The 19,179-nt window shown below is 40.4% G+C and overlaps 2 protein-coding genes across 7 annotated transcripts; one reads left to right on the top strand and one right to left on the bottom strand.

The window, feature by feature from the left end:
• Positions 1-4,525: 4,525 nt before the first annotated feature.
• On the bottom strand, positions 4,526-12,420 carry LOC122873615 (protein Wiz-like). 5 transcript variants are annotated; one of them, XM_044190568.1, is made up of 9 exons: positions 12,282-12,420; positions 11,710-11,782; positions 9,941-10,444; positions 8,939-9,721; positions 8,389-8,727; positions 7,051-7,265; positions 6,750-6,933; positions 6,465-6,624; positions 4,526-5,487 (listed from the first exon to the last, which is right to left on the bottom strand). In XM_044190568.1, exons 2-9 carry the CDS (start codon positions 11,720-11,722, stop codon positions 5,331-5,333), a joined length of 2,355 nt encoding a protein of 784 aa, XP_044046503.1. In that variant the 5' UTR covers positions 11,723-11,782; positions 12,282-12,420; the 3' UTR covers positions 4,526-5,330. The 5 variants fall into 5 exon arrangements, with proteins under 5 accessions (XP_044046503.1, XP_044046501.1, XP_044046502.1 ...); XM_044190566.1 differs by having other exon boundaries at positions 6,732-6,933; positions 12,282-12,419; XM_044190567.1 differs by lacking the exon at positions 12,282-12,420 and having other exon boundaries at positions 9,941-10,509.
• Positions 12,421-13,446: 1,026 nt separating this feature from the next.
• Positions 13,447-16,574, top strand: LOC122873490 (homeodomain-interacting protein kinase 1-like). Of its 2 annotated transcripts, none has more exons than XM_044190238.1 (9): positions 13,447-13,611; positions 14,126-14,301; positions 14,437-14,610; positions 14,715-14,896; positions 15,036-15,159; positions 15,306-15,425; positions 15,648-15,734; positions 15,875-16,250; positions 16,337-16,574. In XM_044190238.1, the coding sequence occupies exons 1-9, from the start codon at positions 13,590-13,592 to the stop codon at positions 16,429-16,431; spliced, it is 1,356 nt and encodes a 451-aa protein (XP_044046173.1). In that variant the 5' UTR covers positions 13,447-13,589; the 3' UTR covers positions 16,432-16,574. The 2 variants fall into 2 exon arrangements, with proteins under 2 accessions (XP_044046173.1, XP_044046172.1); XM_044190237.1 differs by having other exon boundaries at positions 13,448-13,611; positions 14,419-14,610.
• Positions 16,575-19,179: the final 2,605 nt, after the last annotated feature.

The following is a 19,179-nucleotide window of genomic DNA, read 5'->3' on the forward strand; positions in this document are numbered from 1 at the left end:
CTGAGGGTCAGAGATAGAGTCGCAGCCCATCATACATCTGGTCCTGTTGCATCTGTTTAATCAGTTGGTGAGCTGGTGACTTGTTTTGTCCTCCAGCCTTGCAACAGCGTTCTCTTGTTAACTTCTTGTTTTGCTGAGTTGTGATACACAAATATGAGTGTGGGCTGGATTTCCTAACAGCATCTTGGCAGTAAGTCATGTATTTGTTTCACTGTAAATCGTTGCCGTGATTAGCTGCTTGTGGCAAACAGGTTTCAGATTCTGTTTGACCGATCCAGGATCTGTAGTGTAGCAGGAGTTATGCAAGGTCAACTGAGCAGTCTCAAGAAGACTGGCTTGATGACAGCAGCAGCACGGCCCCCCTGGGAAAGGCTCAAGTGCTCGTCTCTGGTGTCCAGTGTCAGTGGAGTCTGAGTGCTGCAAAATAACACACTGCAAAACTGCAGCCAAGTGGGCTCTAATGACCCAATCATAACCTCATCAACTAAAAATGACAGCACAGTAAAATGCTGAATCAGACTGTGTGATCCAAGGGCGTGATGGCTTTTTTGCATACAATGATGTTTGCACATATCTGTGCTGAAATATATTGACCTGTGTGTGTGAACTTCTATCCTTGAAACATAGTGCAGTAATGCAGAACCAACGCCAGCTATTTATAAAAAGAAATATCAAACTACAAAACTAAAAACAACTAGAAAACAGAAACGGAAAAGTACAGATACACTGCCAGAGTTGCACAGTCTTGGGGAATCAGTCCTCTCTGAGGCATGATTGCGAAGCCACAAGTTGTGTGATAAAACTCCATCTTCTGCCAAGCCCCCAAAACATATTATAAATCATACTGGAGATGCTGGAAGAATTTACTTCCAGACACTGAGTCATAGACAGACTCGAGGAAGAAAAGAAAGCCTTATTCCTTCTTGATCCCCTCCCTTACTTCCACCCAAATAACAAAGCAACAGTCATAAAGGTCTGCCTTTACCTCCCTTTCAAGGAGAGAACTAAAAGGATTTAATACACTGTTGTTACACTTGATGACTGGATATTATGAGGGAATTCATGCTTAATATGTTTGCATAAAATAGCTGAGACTTATCAGGTGTTTCCTGATATCAGTATCCTTAGCAGACTTTCTGCCGGTGCGACCACATATCATCTGGTTAATGTACAACCACACTGCAGCCATCTTTCGTTAAGTTTTGATCAAACCAGACTACAGCGAGCTGTGGTCAAAGTGCAGGATTAAACATGTTTTGAATGGTGATGTGATGGACAGTTGTATACCATTAGGTGTTAGTAGGCTACCTATAGGGTTAGGGTTATGGCAGAAATAAATGTTTACAATTATTCTTATGATACGATTGTTTGTATTGTCTTCTACATTGTAAGATATTTTCAGCAAATAAAAACTATATTTAAGTATGCTTTGACTGGTGTATTATACATTGCTGCACTCTATATTACTGTACAGGGTAGACATTTTATCTCTGTTTGCATTGTTTTAGAAGATTAGCAAGACATAATTTGCTTGGTTTATGACTTTTTTTGCTTCTTTTTTTAATGTTACGCACCTGGTACTGGTTTAAAACCATAAAGTCACAGTGAAATGGAAGTTTCAGAAGTAGCTCAAGTACAGTTTTATATGATAGGCGGGGTTAGCTAGTCACCCCAAATCTACTTAAATCTAGCTATATTATTAATAATATCATTATTATTATTATGTTTTACAGGAAGAGAAAAGAGTGGGATTTTGATATAAAAATACTACTATTGGACTATTTCGCATGTAAGAGATAAATGATTAACACAGGGACACAGGATTAGAACTTGGCATACCAGCAGAGGAGCAGACATCAGATTTATCCATCAGTGGCTGAAGGCAGACTGAAATACTTTTTATGTTTCATGTTTAACTCTTGTGCCAACTGTTAGCTAAAATAAAATCATTAATAAATCAGGAATACCATTGTTTCCAACTAACCTTCAGTGGATAGCATTAATTGATGTTTTAGGTAACTTGGGGACAAAAGAACTCCAGAAGACGTTTTACGAACCAACAGACTGAAATCACCTTGTAAAGTTGTTATGGCTAACGTATCAGCAAACTTTTGATGATTTTACACATGCAGCAGACACAGAGCAACATTAGCATTCATTTGGAGTTGTGTTTCTGGCCACCTGACAAATTTAAGTCGAACATTCACTCTACTTTAAGCTCTGTTTTAGTGTATATCTGGTTCTTTAGCCTGCCAGATGTAGCAGCTAGTCGCTAACTTTGCCTGCTAACTTTGCCGACCGTTTGGTGCTGAGCAGGTAGAGTAACTACTACTACTACTAGAACAGTTGGTTGCTGCTGCTGCAAACACGGTTGATAAGAGCAGTGAGATTGAAACATACAGTAGGCCTACATACAGGTTGTAAAACCAAAACAATGAGCTAAAACAGTCGTTGCTAAACTTGCTGCTGTTATTTCCCCCTTTTCGCTGTTACTTTATTGTTCCAAAATCAGAGAGATTCACAAACCTTTTTAACAGAAGACAGTTTGACTTGTCATAGCAGGAAATGCACAGCTGGAACCAATAACATTAATGAGGGCTCTGCTACAGCAATTAATGCAATGCAATGCAGCAGTTAAGACTGTTATTGGTCACCGCTGTGTTAGACGGTTTTAATGACTGCTGCGCTATTCAACTTTAATTTCAATCTGCATTTTTCAGATTCATTGAAAAATGAAAACTTTAGAGATTTAATATAATGCATTTTATGGGGCTCCTCTGCTAAAAACCTTAAAACCATCCAAACCATATAAAATCACCACAGGAAATTATAATCCAGTCATTTCATTAAATACCCCTTAAAAACCCATATACACCACTTGTATTAAATAAGTATTAATAGGGAAATAAATGGTATTTTCAGGTTATAAAAAATAAGGTATTGCATTTCCTACTGACTCTTAAAACCTAATAAGGATTGTACTTGACTACATGAATTGAATGATTGTATTAGACTGTCCAGCTTCCAGTTTTAAAACCCATGGACCACAGTCAGAAACCCAAAGTTATTATACCAGATCTTCCTAATCCCACAGCCCTGGAAGACAGATGTGCTCCTAATTTGGGCTCTCACTTCAATGAGTGCTTTGAAATAGCTGCTTTGAGTCCCTTGTGTCTGTGATCAAACCATCAGGTGTTGATAGCTGTGAGCAACAGCCTGCTCAGATCCTGTCAGGTGGGATCACTCCTCACTCTGTAAATGCCTTAAGGTTGGCATACCAGCAGAGGAGCAGACATCAGATTTATCCATCAGTGGCTGAAGGCAGACTGAAACACTGCCTGCCTCCCTCTGGTAATAAATTACAAACAATGAGACTGCAGGAAGAAGCAATCGGCTTGGAAGACTATGGAGAAATACGTATAGTGGATACAATACAATTTAATTTACAGTTATTCAATACTGCTGTTCACACATTCTTTCAAGAGGAAATTACATCCTGGTTGGCCGAAGCGTGAAAGCTTGAGATGTTAAACGAGCCTGACACACAACAATGACATGTTTTTAGTTGAGAAGGAAAGTGAAAATGGAATTATGGACAACAGTATTTACTCATAAGTGGTCAGTTATGTAACATCATAGATATACTCACACTCAGTAAATGTTTTTTTCAACCAACTTTTCGCAACATTTGCCTGTTTCCTTTTGATTTCCACTGTGCTGATGGCTGACGTTTTGATATTTTGAAAGGAAATTAATTGTAAAGAGAAAATTAGTTTTATGACTAAACAAGCTATTTATTTTCTAAATTCTAATTGTTATACAATAAATGAATGTAGACATCCAGCGGTGAGTGTGACACAACTACAATGGCTGTCAGGACCTCAAAGCTGAACAATAAAATATGACAGGGCACCCTTGTGGCCTAGGGTTTAAGCATGAACTGACCATGAACTGTACATCCCGGGTTTGTGTCCGGCCTCCATCTCTCTCTCTCTCTCTCCTCATTTTCTGTCATCTCTCTACTGTACACTCTCTAATAAAGGCATGAAATGCCCCAAATTGGGCCCTGGTAGCTCACCTGGTAGAGCACACAGCCCATGTACTAAGGCTTAGGCCCTACCGCAGCGGCCCGGGGTTCGATTCCCCCTCTCTTCAACTGTTGCTGTCAAATAAAGGCGAAAAAAACAAAAGAAACACACAGTATATGACATCTCACAACATGATTGATGAGCAGGTGCAAAGAAATGAGTGGTGAAAGAAAGCGCTACAGTGAAATGCCAAATATTACTCTGAAAAAAAAATCTTAAATAAAAGATGACATGGTCAAGAAAGGCATGTTAGAGAATGGTGAATTTATGTGCTGAATTAATTACATGGAAACAGTGTAAAGACATGTACATCTGTTGGCAATGTTGACAAACTGTATGTGTATTATCTGAGTCTTACAGTGAGTACTGGTGAAGTGCAGGTTGTTGTAAATTGATTTGAATGGCATTTGTAATAAGAAAACATGTTTCACACACTATGTGGTCAAATACAAGACAGAATTTAATTTACATAAGTGTTAAAAAAATAAATGCAAAAGACCAGAAACAGTACATGATTAGCAGTTATACCTGAAGGACATGGCAAGAGCGGAAACACAGTGTCTCTATGGTCAAGACGGTTGAGGCTTAGATTTTTAGGACATTACATTACTGATGACCTTTTTTTTCAAACAAGTTGTCACCAGTTGGATTCAAATTGCTGTATGTGTGTAACTTTCTGGTATCACTGTTGTGTTATTCAAAAACATTTCCAGTTGACAAAAACTTAAATCCTTCCTGATTTATAATAAAATACTTAAAAAATAGATGTATAAAACAAGACTCCATTCAAAGGCATATAAAGGAGAGAAAGTATATCACAGTGAAATGGCGACCATACCAGTCTGCTCAGTAGGACAAAAACAAAAAGAGAAAATCATTGATCAGGATCGTTCTCTCAGTGTGGGACATGCCAACATTGAATCACACTACATATGTTCACAACACATTGAACATCTATACAAATAGAAGGGATTATGAGCAGCAGGAGGAAAGCATTGACCATCAAAATGGGGGATGAACCAATGGATGTTTTTTTTTTCCCAAAAACATCCAGTGATCTGAGTATTGTGATCTATTGTATCTAGTGGATTTTACCAGAGTGGATTACATTCGGCTGCTTTCCTCATATGGCTCATGTTTGCCCTCTCTAGGACAAAAAGGGAACATCTAATTTTCTAATTTTGACATGACATTTCAAAATGACGACCTTGTTTAATGCAAATTACAGAAAGATTTTGTGGACTAGACAGCTACTGGATGGACGAGTGCTGGAGCTGCCACTGGTGCAGCAGGTGGAGATGCTTTGCCTTTGTAGCCCAGTGACAGGATGTGTTTCTGCAGGTGTGTGATCCACTGCTCTTGAACAGACAGAGGTCCATGAAAGACTTCTTCACAGAACCTGAACAGCAGGACAGAGAGGGGGAGTGTGTTCTTAACTGCATTAAATATGCATCACTGTAATTGCATCATGTTTTTTTAAGAGAGTGAATTGTGAGTCGTAGTTTTGTTGTCAAAATGTTGTGGTGTTAGCTATAGCAGCAGGAGAGTTGTGAGTATCGCTGTCTGGAGCTGGTTTGCTGGCTCTGGGAAACCGTCTCGTCCTCTCTGCATGTTAGCTTCACAGCAGCAACAGTTTGCTAACCCACAACCTAGCTAACATTAGTTATATTACTCGCTGTGTCGTTGTTCACTCCATACATACTGTTGTTCTCTTTTGTTTCCATTTAAGTAACTTGTTGGTTGTTAAAATCATCACTTTGTCTGACAGTGTCATATATGTATATTCTGTATCTTCTTGTTCCAACTCTTCATTGACGTGTTTTTAATGGAAATATTCTAGATGTCTTGTGCATAATTTTATGATCTTTTCCCTCAAATTCAGCCTGACATATCTGGTATCTTTGGAAAGGTTGGGATCTCCACTAGAATTTAAAATAAAGTTCTGTGGGTTTGAGCAATGACCCACCAGCAGGATGCTGCTTGTTGTGCCATTAAGAACAAAAAGCAACTTGCTAAGTCAAGAATGATTATTGAAGGGCGACGTTGCATGTCATCCCCATCTCTTTCTCCTCTCATTTCCTGTCACCTCTCTATTGACTGCTACTTAATAATGGCAAAAATGCTCAAAAATACAGATTTTTGAATACTTAACAATGCAAGCTGCTGAAAATGATATTGTTAGGTCCAGTCTGACTGCATTAAGATACTATCCATTATGAAAGACATTACTTGATTTGATGTCAGGTTTTTTTTTTTTTTTTTTTTTTTTTTTTTTTACACACATAAACCCTATAGGTCAATTACTCTAAACCCTATTATTCACTGAATGCAATGGGAATGTGATTTTGTTTTATATTTTGTACTTTATAGACTGACCTGCACTTGAGGGAGTAGATTTTGCCCACCAGTTTGACCAGTGGTGTTAGTGGGGGCTTTGGCAGCAAAGCGGGGATGCTGCCTGACCGTGATGGTTGCTGGGAATTGGTGTCCTGATTTTTTTCCCGTGCAGTCACTACATGTTTTGGTGGATGGACCCCTGAAACCACATAGAAAGATATTAGAGAAACATGCAGAAAGAAATCGTTCTTTATCAATTACAGGATATCTGTGTCTAGCTATCTTTCAGAGTCTTTCATATCTCACCCCTTGGGGAGCGCACACCTGGTTCCCTGTGGACTGCAACAGTACGTGTGTGTCCTTGTGATTGTCTAGATGAGCCGGCAGTCACACCCGAGTCCTCTCTGCGCACCTTGTGCTCAGGGTGCTGCACCGAATGCCTCAGGCTGCTGCCGGGCACAGAGTCAGAGTCTGTGGACAGAGAGGGCGAAGCAGCACTTCTCTGGGACTGAAAGAAAATGAATGTACATTAGGAGGTTAATTAGAATTTACATTGCTTAATACATTGTGTGTATCCAAATCTAAATGGCAAATATTTTAGGCATATTTTTCGAGCACAGCCCACCTTCTTGATGTAAAGGTCTCCCATACGATAGCGCCGGGTTACTGCTGCTACCTTTTCTGGGTCCCTCCGGATCAACTCACTGAGGAGTTCGATTGGCGAACTCGCTCCGTCTGCCTTCCATTCTATGATTCCCAGCTGTCGGAGGTGGGCCCGAGCGTGACTGGCCAGGGCCTTGCGATTTTCAAAATCAAACCCACAAAGCTCACAGGATGCATCTGACACAAAGAAGATGAGACATATTTAGACAAGCACTGGTATAGATACCAATGACAGTCATGTAATACCAGTTCAGTGAGGTCCAGGAATAGGAAATGTTAAAAATGCGTGAGATTTGTGGTATATTTCCATGTGTTGAACCTGCTTAATCCTCTATTACCTCAGTGAGTGACTTCATCTCATCTAACAGAACGTTTTCCAAAACCTTCCATGAAATGTACATGTGGATTTTAGTGCACGCAGGTAGAATCAATAAGATAGTTAAAAGGACAGCAGAATAATGGCAAGAGTGCTGTTTTCCTGTTGAGGTAAAAGTCAAATGCTTGCCTTACTCAAAATACAGCATGTGTTGAGGCAGCACTGCATTGTGGGATGTGTCTCACGAAGAGATAGTACGTTGAAAAGAAGCTAATCTTTAAGATCAAAGTCTAAGTTTTTAAAGGATAAGACCATAGACTGAAGTGGATGTAGCCACCATGACGCCACCCATTGGTTTGTGGACTACTGTATGGAAGCCTTGAGTTTGGCATTTTGGCTATTGCCATCTTGGTTTTTGGAGACAAAAGTGACCATATTTGGACGAGAGGGTGGAGCTAGCTAGCTTGGTTAGCAAGGTGCACCTGTAATTCACGTCAACTAGAATATTAATTGGGATGCTAATTTTGGCTAGCGAAAAACAGGCTTATACAAAATGTACTTAGCGGAAAACAATAACAGCAAACTCCTTTGAGTGTCTCTTAGTACAATTGAACGCTGAACAAGACATTTTTAGGCGACCAAAATGTTACAGTAAACTTTCATGAACTGAAACACACTGTGAAAGTGGCAAAGTTCTTAGATGTCTATTTTACTCTAAAAAGGGACCATAAGGTACAAAATGAACATCATGCTGTATTGAAGAAGACTTGAAACTAGCAATTGAGACCATAAACTCATTAGGAAAGTGTTTACTGAGGTAATAAATCAAGTGAGAAGTAGGGTCGTTTTCTCATAGACCATAAGTCATTTCCTAAAACAGCTGGCAACTGTAGTTTTTAACAAGAGTAACTACTGTATTTGTCATGGTTGTTAAACTGACATGAATAGCCTAACTATTGCTTTACAGTGGTGTTAATGTCTTACCGGTGTGTGAGGCCCCACTCTTGCCAGACAGGGATTTCTCTTTCATGGAATAATCGAGAGGTGAGGCGCAGGAGTTGGTGGCTGGTTCCTTTTTGGAGCCTTGAGGGGTCCACGTGGCTTTGCCTGATGACCCGCTGCGAGCAGACTCTTTCCTGTCTTCTTCACCATGCATCATGACCTCTTTGAGGAGATCGATTGGCGATGTTTTGATCGACCAGGTGAGGCCGAGCTGGCGCAGGTGGGCGCGGGCGTGGCATGACAGGGCTTTGCGGGTCTCAAAAAGCTGGCCACAGAAATCGCAAAGGACTGTTGGCAGGGATTGTACATCTGTGGAGGACACTTAGAAATGGAGGAGGTGAAAATAAGAGGATACATCCAAACTTTGGTGTACATACATGAACAAACAAATTAATACATGCAAAGAATAAAAGGGGTATGAAGAGAGTATGAATTAAAAATGAACTGAATTGGAGCATGTAATAACATGATATAGTACCAAACAACTAGCATTTGCCAAAAACTAATTTAGATCAGTGGTTCTCTGCTTTACCTGCATTAAAAGGCTTTGAAGCAACAGCAGCAGCAGGCGACTTCTGTTTGGGAGAGTTGCTGTTAGACACCTCGATCTCCACAGGCTCAGGCTTGGGCTTCCTGTGAAGGGGGTCCACTGCTAGCCGGAAGCCTTTCTTAGCCTTTGGGGCCCTGTTAGCAGGAATTTGAGGAGACTGAATGCACTTTGCAGGGCTTCGGGAGAGGGCTGTGGAGGGAAACGAGGTCCGCAATTGGCCTGGAGCTGGAGACAGAACCGAGGCTGCAGGAGATGCTGGGGCTGGAGATGAGCTGGTTGTACTGTTCGTTTTGGGGGGGTGTATGGCTTCCAGCATGCCACTGCTGACCAGTTCCTGGACGGTGTCAATTGCAGAGCTTTTCCCCAGCAGGTCAACCACTCCGATCTGACGCAGGTGAGCACGTGCGTGGCAGGCCAGGCCTTTACGATTCTCAAACTCCTCCCCGCACAGAATACAGGTACACTCCTCCGACGTTTTAGGCTGTTTGGATGGAGGAGACGCAGGTGGAGAAGACAGACTGGAGGGACGTTTGGAGGAGGTTCTAGGGGAACTGTTTGAGGTGTGCTCCTTGTGTTGCTTGCTGCTGATGGGCTTGAGGTCCTCCTCCTCCATGATCTGGTAAAGAAGACCAATAGGGCTGCCCTTGATCTCGCTGTCAGGGATTCCAATGTGGCGCAGATGGGCCCTAGCATGACTGGCCAGGCCTTTGCGTGTCTCGTACCAGCAGCCACAAAGTTGGCAAACATGGACCTCATCGTTGGTGTCTGAAGAAAATGAGGAGTAAAAGGGGGCCAGTCACAAGGAGACAATGCTGTCATGTTAACTTTACAAAAACAAAAATGCTACATCAATAAGTACCTGGTATGAATGGTTATATAATCACATAATGTACCTGGGAGTTAAAGCTCTGCCTTGCACATACAGCTATTGCACTAATTACTTTCAACATTTCTTTAAAATATCTCTTCAGAATTCAGCCATACCTAAGGTGATGGGGGCGTCAGTGTCTAGCGGCGCCCACAGTGGCTTGGTTGTGGTTTGGTGCTCTAAGGAGGATGAGCTGCTGCCTTCACTAGCTCTAGACTCAACCAGCCTAAGACCAGAGGGGGATGATGGGAGGAGAGAGGTTGCTGCGTCTTTCAGTCTAGCTGGAGATCCCTGATGATCCATCTTTTGTGGAGTTGTCATGACCCTACTCCCTACTTTGTAGGAATCACTACTGTCCTCTGGTACTGAAGGTGTCCTGGACTCCTGCTGAGATGTTTTTTTGAGAGGGGTCAGCTCAGGTACAGCGGAGTCTGCTTTGAAATCGGGGAGGGAGCCGTCTCTCTCCTGGATGAGCTGGTAGAGGAGGTCAATGGGAGCTCCGCTGCTTTCTGACAACGTCACACCGAGCTGCCGGAGATGGAGGCGGGCGTGGCTGGATAGCCCTCGTCGTGTCTCAAAGTATGTTCCACAGACCTCACACATGACTGGCTGTGGGGTTGCTGTGGGGAAGTTCAGATGGGAGTTTGTCATCACAAATTGAATGGGGAAACTTCAGTCAGTGTCTCTAGTCAAGAAAAAGAACAAGCCTGAAGCATGTTTTGTAATGACGTAACAAACACTAATTATGCTGACTAAGATGTTGCCATTTGCTTCCAGACTTGACAACATTTACTTATGTCGAGATTTGATAACAATATGAGTGGCAATGAACACAAGTCAGTAGGGATGCACCAATCCGACTTTTTCTCTCCCGATACAAATTCAGATACCTAAGCTCCGACTATCTTCTGATACCAAGTACCGATCCGATACCAGTTCTCTCTTTTTCCCAAATTTTAAATCTGCAGCACATCTGTATCACACTGCATGGGATTCATTGGGATCCATTATCTGTAAGGTATATACCTCCATTACTGCTGTGCAATATCTTAATAATCTCAATAAGCTACATTTAACTCGACAGTACATGCACCACTACTTATTACTTACTTACTTATATTATTACATTGTATTATTATACCGTATTATCATCATCAACCAGTAAACCCACTTGGTACTTCACACTTATTATATTTTATACTTATACCCACCTGGTACTTAATTTATTTTCTGACCTGTTTTTATAGTGTATTGTATTCTATTTTTTGCTAGTACTTTCTCCTGTGTGCACTGACGTAAAGGCGAGCTGCTGTAACAAAGAGTTTCCCTTCGGGGATCAATAAAGTATTTCTGATTCTGACTCTGATTCTGTAACATGAGGCCAGAGTTTGCTGTGCCACTAAAAACTGAGGAGGTGGCCCGCCATGACTGAAATGAAAGAATGTCCCTGAAAGCGGAAACACTTATATATAATGACATTATCAAAAAAATTGTGTTTAATGTGGATCGTCCACGTCTGGCCAATACCGGATCCGATTATTAAGGTCAGTATCTCATATCGATCTGGTGGATCGGATTGGTGCATCCCTAGAAATCAAGCATGGAAAAGTGATATGCACAACTAACTGTATGTGGTGAAAATGAATATAATTAAATAATAAATTAAATGAAATAAGAAATAAGTCAAGTCCTGGGTTCTGTTGTATTAAAAGTAATTATGTTGTTCAAGAATCAAATCTACTATGATGCCATCCAGGTCTAATCATGGTGATGACCAATGAAATAAAATCAACAAGGATAGTCAGCACTAGCACACTTAGGCTCTTGTGACAATGTAACATAAGAAATAATGTAATTATTGGTAACTTATTTATAAGAGTCTTACCTTGTGAATCCATGGCTGCTGATAATCTTGTGGGTTTATTTTTAGGGATGAGAAAGTTGACTTCCTGCGGTTCCTGTGTACCCGAGTGGAAGAGGATATATCAATATTATTTAGTAATGTTGAAAAATTTGAGAATCATGGATTTTTAGTTGTAATAGCTTCCAAAATGCAAAATAAGCTTCCCTGCAATACCCAGACTCGGGCAGTTATAAAATGCTCTGACAGACAGCCAACCTAAAAATAACACCATTGTAACGTTAACCTCGCGACAAAAAGTAGCCTGTTAAGAAATATGTTTACAGCTGTGGATTGCAACTTGTATTTCACTGTTGGAGAATCCTCCCTATGTCTAATAGTATTGTTCGCATTTTATCAAAGTATCTCTTAGACTCAATAGACTAATTATACAATTGTCTCTCTTTGTTTTGCTAACTTACGGAAGCATGCTAACGTTAGCTGCATGGTAGCTCAAATTAAATGTCATTTTAGTGAAATTGAGACTAGCTACACATTTTACGCCCTGTATTGGAAACCACACTATACTTATAAATCATAGATAAAGGTTAATTTACCTAAAAGCCTGAGTAGACGGGTCCAGGACATCAGTTTTGCTCGCACTGACAAGCTTAGCGGAAGTAATGGTCCACACCTTCCCGGTGCTGTGTCTTTTCAAAATAAAACCCCTGAAGCTATAACAACAAGCCAAATGTACTCCAGACCCTAGTGACAATCTACAAATAAAGTCAGGGGATTTCATTATTCCACTTAATATTAGGTATTACTACTTTATTTTTCAGTGACTGGTAACTATTGTGCTACAGAAAATGCACTCATTTAATGTTACTGTTACTAAACACACACTTGAGTAATGAGTAGTTAATGACTACTAATAATTATTCAAGTGTTACAAGTCATTATGTTTTATTTTTGCCAGTTGCTTTTCTGTCTCTACAGGTATAAACTGACCAGATATTTTAATTCAACTTAGGAGTAGCCTATAGGTGTCAACTTGTTTCCAATATGCACATTTAACTATACCGTAATAAATGTCACGACATGTGGGTTTCCCCCAGCCTACATGTCGAAGTGTCCTTGGGCAAGACACTGAACCCCAAACTGCTCCCGAGGGCTGTGCCATCGCTGTGTGAATGTGTGTGAATGGGGTGAATGAGATATGTAGTTGAAGCGCTTTGAGTGGTCAGAAAGACTAGAAAGGCGCTATTTAAGTACAGTCCATTTACCACTTTATGCTTTTTACTCCTCTGGATTCATCTACAGCTGTAGTTAATAGTTAATATCCCTGGACTAATCAGGTTGAACATAACAGCCTCATCTGCAATGACTCTGTAGAGCAAATGCTCAGATATCAAGCTATGACATCAAACTGAACACCAGCTATCATATCAACATCCCTGCAGCAGCAGACAGAACAAAGAGTATAATGTGAAAATGTCCTTTTCTTGAGTGAAAATAGTAATGGAACACTGTAAAAAATACTCCATTACAAGTAAAAGAGGTGTTTGGAAAAAGTTACTTAAGTAAAAGTACATATTATTAGCAAAATGTACATAAAGTACTAAAAATAAAAGTACTCGATGCAGAAAAATGGTCCCTGGGACTGCTTCACTATATAATAACATTACATTATTTTTACTGATAATTGTTGTAGACATTTTACATGTAAATGAGTGACTGAGGAGCTCCATTCCAAACACAGATTGTGACCTAACGGTAGAACACACTGATGTCGTAGTATCATAGAGAGACAGACAGAGTCCACAACAGCTTCAACTCACATCGACTGAAACTACACAGAGACACCTTTCTGTCCTTTTCCTTTGTATTTCAACACTCACATTGACTTTGTTTCAGAAAAGTCCATGGCATTGAGTGACATGTCAGGTAAGCTGAGAATAGTAAAAAAGAAAGTTAGATATTTTAAACAGCCGAGAAACACAGAAAACTCTTCAATTATTATTGCAAACATACCTTAAATTTAGGAAGTTATGTGAATAAGGACCTTGGACCTCGGGCCTTTAATGGATAATCAGCATGTTTCATTCTAAAAGAAACAATTGTATTATATAAAGTTTTCAACAATTGTGTATTTTTTATTAATATCAGCCAGTAATTTCACTACAAACTAAATATATCAGAGTTAGAAACATTTTTGATATTAAATATTGGAATAAAATATATCTCTCATGAGCTCCATGATGATGGTGTTCTTAAAAATATCAGTAACTATTTATATGAAGTGTAGATGGGACTGATCTCTTTTGATATGATGTTCCTTGTTGGATGAGATTAACTAGTCTACAAAAGGTCTGCTGAACCACGTTCAGGCATGAATGCACCAGTAAAATTGAGCATGTAGTGCTTTGACAACCTGACGAGCTCTCCTCGTCCTCCACAGACAACTTCCCGATACATGAAGGAATGCTGCTGGCCTCCTGCTACGAGGTGCAGGACTTTCTTGGGGAGGGGAGCTTTGGAAAGGTGGCCAAGTGTGCGGACATTGTAACCGACACAAAGGTGGCCATCAAAATAACCAAAGACAACCCTTTTTTCACTGAACGGGCACTGGAAGAGGTAGAAACAAACAGTTTATTTATCAAACCTGAAGCATCTATCACATAACAAAAATCTTTCTAAGTGATTACCATGTTTCTCTTAAAGGTGACAGTAGAAATCTAACCTTTCATATAGATTAAAATTCTCAAACAGCTGCAGACTCTGGATCCAGACAAATGTAATCTTGTGAGATGGAATGGCTCGTTCTTCCATGAAAGGTTCATTTGTCTGGAGTTCGAGCTCCTGGACCTGAGTCTGCATGACTACACGCGGCAGAGAAGTTACCAGTCTTTGTCCATAGCAGAGATCCGCCCAGTTATACATCAGGTGTGTTCTTCTTTGTTACTCTCAGAAGTATCCAGTGTAGAAATATCATTTTACTGCATACAACATGTAAAGGGAAATCACGTGAAGTACTCGTGTTTCTTCAGCTGACCACAGCACTGCTCCACCTCGAGGCCCTGGGGATCATGCATGCAGATTTAAAGCCTGAAAACATAATGGTCGTGGACCGCAGGCAGCAGCCGCTGCAGGTCAAGCTCATTGACTTTGGCCTGGCTCGTCACGTGTCCGATGCTGTTCCAGGGTCATGTGTGCAGAGTCTGTGGTACAGGTAAGTACAGAAACTGGAGGGAAGAAAACACGTAGCAGAAATGCTGTGAAAAGAGCCAGAGCCAACATCAGTGATCAGTGAGGGGAGATTTTATTTGTCATACATGAAGTTTAATATTGTTTTTTTCCTCGTTGCCCAGGGCACCAGAGGTCATGCTGGGTCTGGTCTTCATGGAGCCAATAGACATGTGGTCTCTTGGTCTGGTTGCTGCAGAACTTGCTCTGGGTTTCACGCTTTTCCCCGGGTACCACGAATATGACATGGTAAGTATCTTCCTCACAGACAGCAAAAAGTCTCTAAATCCTGGATTTGATACTCACTGTTGTGTTTTTACAAGTGAAACATCTTCTCCTGAATGAAACGACAATTTCATGTAAAACAAACTTGACGTGTGTGTGTGTGTCTCCAGATGAAATTCATTGTGGACACCCTGGGTCAGCCACCAGATTATCTGCTGAACTGTGGACAAAAAAGCTCCCGGTTCTTTCGTATTCAGGGCAGCTATAACCAGCAGACCTGGAGACTTAAGGTATCTATCTATCTATCTATCTATCTATCTATCTATCTATCTATCTATCTATCTATCTATCTATCTATCTATCTATCTATCTATCTATCTATCTATCTATCTATCTATCTATCTATCTATCTATCTATCTATCTATCTATCTATCTATCTATCTATCTATCTATCTATCTATCTATCTATCTATCTATCTATCTATCTATCTATCTGTGTGCCTTTTTGCAGTCTCCTGAGGAGTTTGCAGGACAGACTGGGCATCATTTCAGAGACACCAGATTTTTTCACCTCAGGTCTCTGGAAGTCTTGGAGGATGTAGGTGGTCTCTTTTGATCAGTCATTCATTCATATAAAGTTATTACAAGGATATCTTTGATTAAAATGAACATCTTTGGAGACTTGTTCATTGACTGCATTACCATGATCCAGTAAGGTTATTAGACATGTTTTTCCAGATTACGCGTTTTAGAAACAGGGCCGAGAAGAACGAGCTGCGAAACTTTGTGGACCTTTTAAAGAAGATGCTGCTGGTGGACAACAACGGGCGAATAATACCCCTCAAAGTGCTGGAGCATCCATTCTTCTCTGTGGAGCAGCACACTGACAGCAGACTAAACATGAACATTAAAAACTTGACGGTTGACAGGAATGAGGCTGAGCCAACCGTCACTCAGCAGCCTTCCTCGCAGGAGAAGAGTGTCCACGGTTTTGAACTTTGCAATGTTGCATCCGAGGCCACGACTCCTCATGAGGAAACAGTTTTTACTCATCCAGAAAGTGTGTCTGCAAAGCTGGAGGATGAGGAGGATAAAGCAGCACACATCCAGCCTGGTTAGTCACGTATCTGAAGCCCTCACAGTCTCCTTGTGTTTACGGTTTGGATCAAACTAACATCTGCTTCTTTGGGTTTTTTTCAGAGGTCGTAGTGGAGACCTGCAGCAAGAGGGCAGGCTGCGTCAAGAGGTTCTTTATGAGGATCAGAAAAGCTTTTCTCCTCCTGGTTCTACAGTGACGGCTAAATGTCATGAATCAGCCAAACAGGTCTGGTCTACATGATCAGTCATCATTTATTATCTGTCATTGATTATTTTTCATTCATTGTATTATTTTTCACTTTTCATTGTCATTTGTCAATAAACCTATTGACTGAATTAAGAAATGTGATCAAGATGTGTGGAGTTAAGACAAAGTAAAACAGAAATGACTGTGAATAAAATATATAAATATATTGGAACATGTAGTTTTTTATACAACGCAGCATGGCACGCACCATGGCAACTGGGCAAACTCAATCTGCTGATGAGCACTGTGCGATATGGTCAAAAGCTTCAGAACAGCTGAATGGATCTTGAGGCGAGAGAGTTTTGTCAAATGTATATGTGTTTAATTTACACTGAATATTTTCTGACATGTAATCAGAAAGACCCTGAACATCAATATATACAATATACAAAACAGTTTTTCTCGGTTGCTTTGGCACAATCGTTGAATGAAAATCTTGATTCTCAAAACACTGATGGGGTGAAACTGAGTTTTACGCACTGTGGGTGCCACAGTTACTGAACATGGACCAGGAAGACGTCAGAGAGGGACAACAGGAAGCTTTGACAGTAATGCGATGTGCTCGGGCAGAGGGAGAGGTGGATCTGGAGGAAGAGACAGAGGGAGGACTGAGACAACATGCTGCCTGTGAGGACGTCACAGCAGAGACATGCAGGGGACGGTTGCACCGTGCCAAAAGATGCTTTTGTGTATTAGAAGGACAAATATCAGATGAAATGCTGTGACCAGATAAACAGGAGTGTTTGAGTGGCCAACAATGCGGTTTTAAATTTCTAAATAGTTCTTAATTTACATGAATTTGATTTATTGAGACATTTGTTTTTACTGTACTTTCTGTTTTACATCACTGTCACATATAAGGTTCTTACTGTGACTAGAGAATATACAGAAAGGTGCACAGTGACAGTGAGAAACCTGCGAACAGAAACTGTTGAAACTGGTGTTTGTATGACACGAGTTTATTCAGTCAACTGTAGAGGATATTTGACTTTATTATTGGGTTGCTGTGTGTAAGTCCAAATGAGAAATGCCGTACATTGACAAAATTTCAATGTATACTGTCATACTGAGACAGTTCCTTACTCATTTGACTGTCTTGATCAAAACCATAATAAAGGGACATGTTATTTTGGTGACAGTGATGCAGTAGTTAATGAATTTAATTCCTTGTGACAGATGAGTTAAGTGTTTTTGAGTGATCAGTGGCCTTTTGCAGGACAAATGAAATGTTGTGGTGCTCAGTATAAAATGATTGCTCTTAATCTTATGAGAACTGCAAGTGTTGCCCACTTTGCCCAGTTGGTGATCCAGCCTTGGGCCTACAGGACAGAAGTGGTAGCTGCTTGGCAAAGACGACTCCAACAAACACATTGAATGTAAATAAGTGTAGCAAATAATAGACTTTGAGTAAATGCAAACTGTTGTTGTAATTAGGTGGCACAGCTCCAGTATCAGCACTCTGGACAGCGCTAGTTTGGTGTAATAGCTTTAGTCCACAAAGTTTGAAAATATCCTGATACACCTTGATAAATCATACATTGCTGACACAAGGCTTTGCACAATGTTTCCTGTCAATTAATCCCTTTTCACAGTTTGATAGTTTGAGAACAGCCTTCCCCAGTGTTTTTGTACACTTGAATTCTACTTGGGGTTGAGAATAGCTTAGAGCATGAACTCGACCTTCCTTCCAAAGTGTTTGAAAATCACTGACGTGTTAAAATCCAACAGAAATGTGTGTAAAAAGTGCTGCGTTGCCAGCTTGAAACATGTGCTGTTAGTCCTTGGTTTTAACAGGCCAAGAAGAAAAGTACCAAATTTTAGCTAAACAAAAATGTCACTGAGGTCAGAAGACATGTGAATCGGTGCATCTCAAGGAGTATTAACCAAGGCCTCTTGGGTAACAGAACTGCAATGCCACTAAGAGGACAGTCCTGAGAACCCTTCATGAATCTGTCTTATGCACTTCAACTTTCCACCTGCACCTGACACTGTGTATGTGTTAATGCCATCCTCAGTAAGGAGTAACAATGAGCAGAGGTAGTAGCGTAACAGTTCAAGTTAGAAGCTAGAACTAATTTGACCAAAGGAACTCAAAAAAGGAAGTTTGTTGTTAGTGAGAAAAGTTTACAACCACAAATGTGAGATGAACTGTGGACTGATGCCGGCTACACTGATTGCTGATGCCGGCTACACTGATTGTTGTGTAGAAAAAAAACTGACCAACTGGCCCTGCTGCAAATATGTGTGTGTCAGTGTTGGAAGAAGTATTCAGATTTTTACGATTTAAAGTAAGAATACAGTACCACACAGTAGAAATACTCTGTTACAAGTAAAGGTAAAAGTACAGAAGAATTAGCAACAAAATGTATTTAAAGTGTTAAAAGTAAAAGTACTCATTAGGCAGCAGAATGGCCCCTGACACTGTTATATTACCATATACTGTATATTATATTATCAGATTACTATTGCAATGATGCATTAACATGTAAGCAGTTACAGTAGTAAGTGGTTGACATGGAGCTTATTTGAACTAACTCACTACTACTACTGTCTTGTAGGGTATAAATCCTTAACAATGTATCATGTATCAAAAGTAACTTGTTACTACAGCAGTCAGATAAATGTGGTAAAAAAGTAGAATATTTCCTTCTGAAATGTTGTGGAGTTAAAGTATAAAGTAGAATAACATGGAAGTACG

Source organism: Siniperca chuatsi, linkage group LG3, assembly GCF_020085105.1.
Source record: "Siniperca chuatsi isolate FFG_IHB_CAS linkage group LG3, ASM2008510v1, whole genome shotgun sequence".
Classification (NCBI taxonomy): domain Eukaryota; kingdom Metazoa; phylum Chordata; class Actinopteri; order Centrarchiformes; family Sinipercidae; genus Siniperca; species Siniperca chuatsi.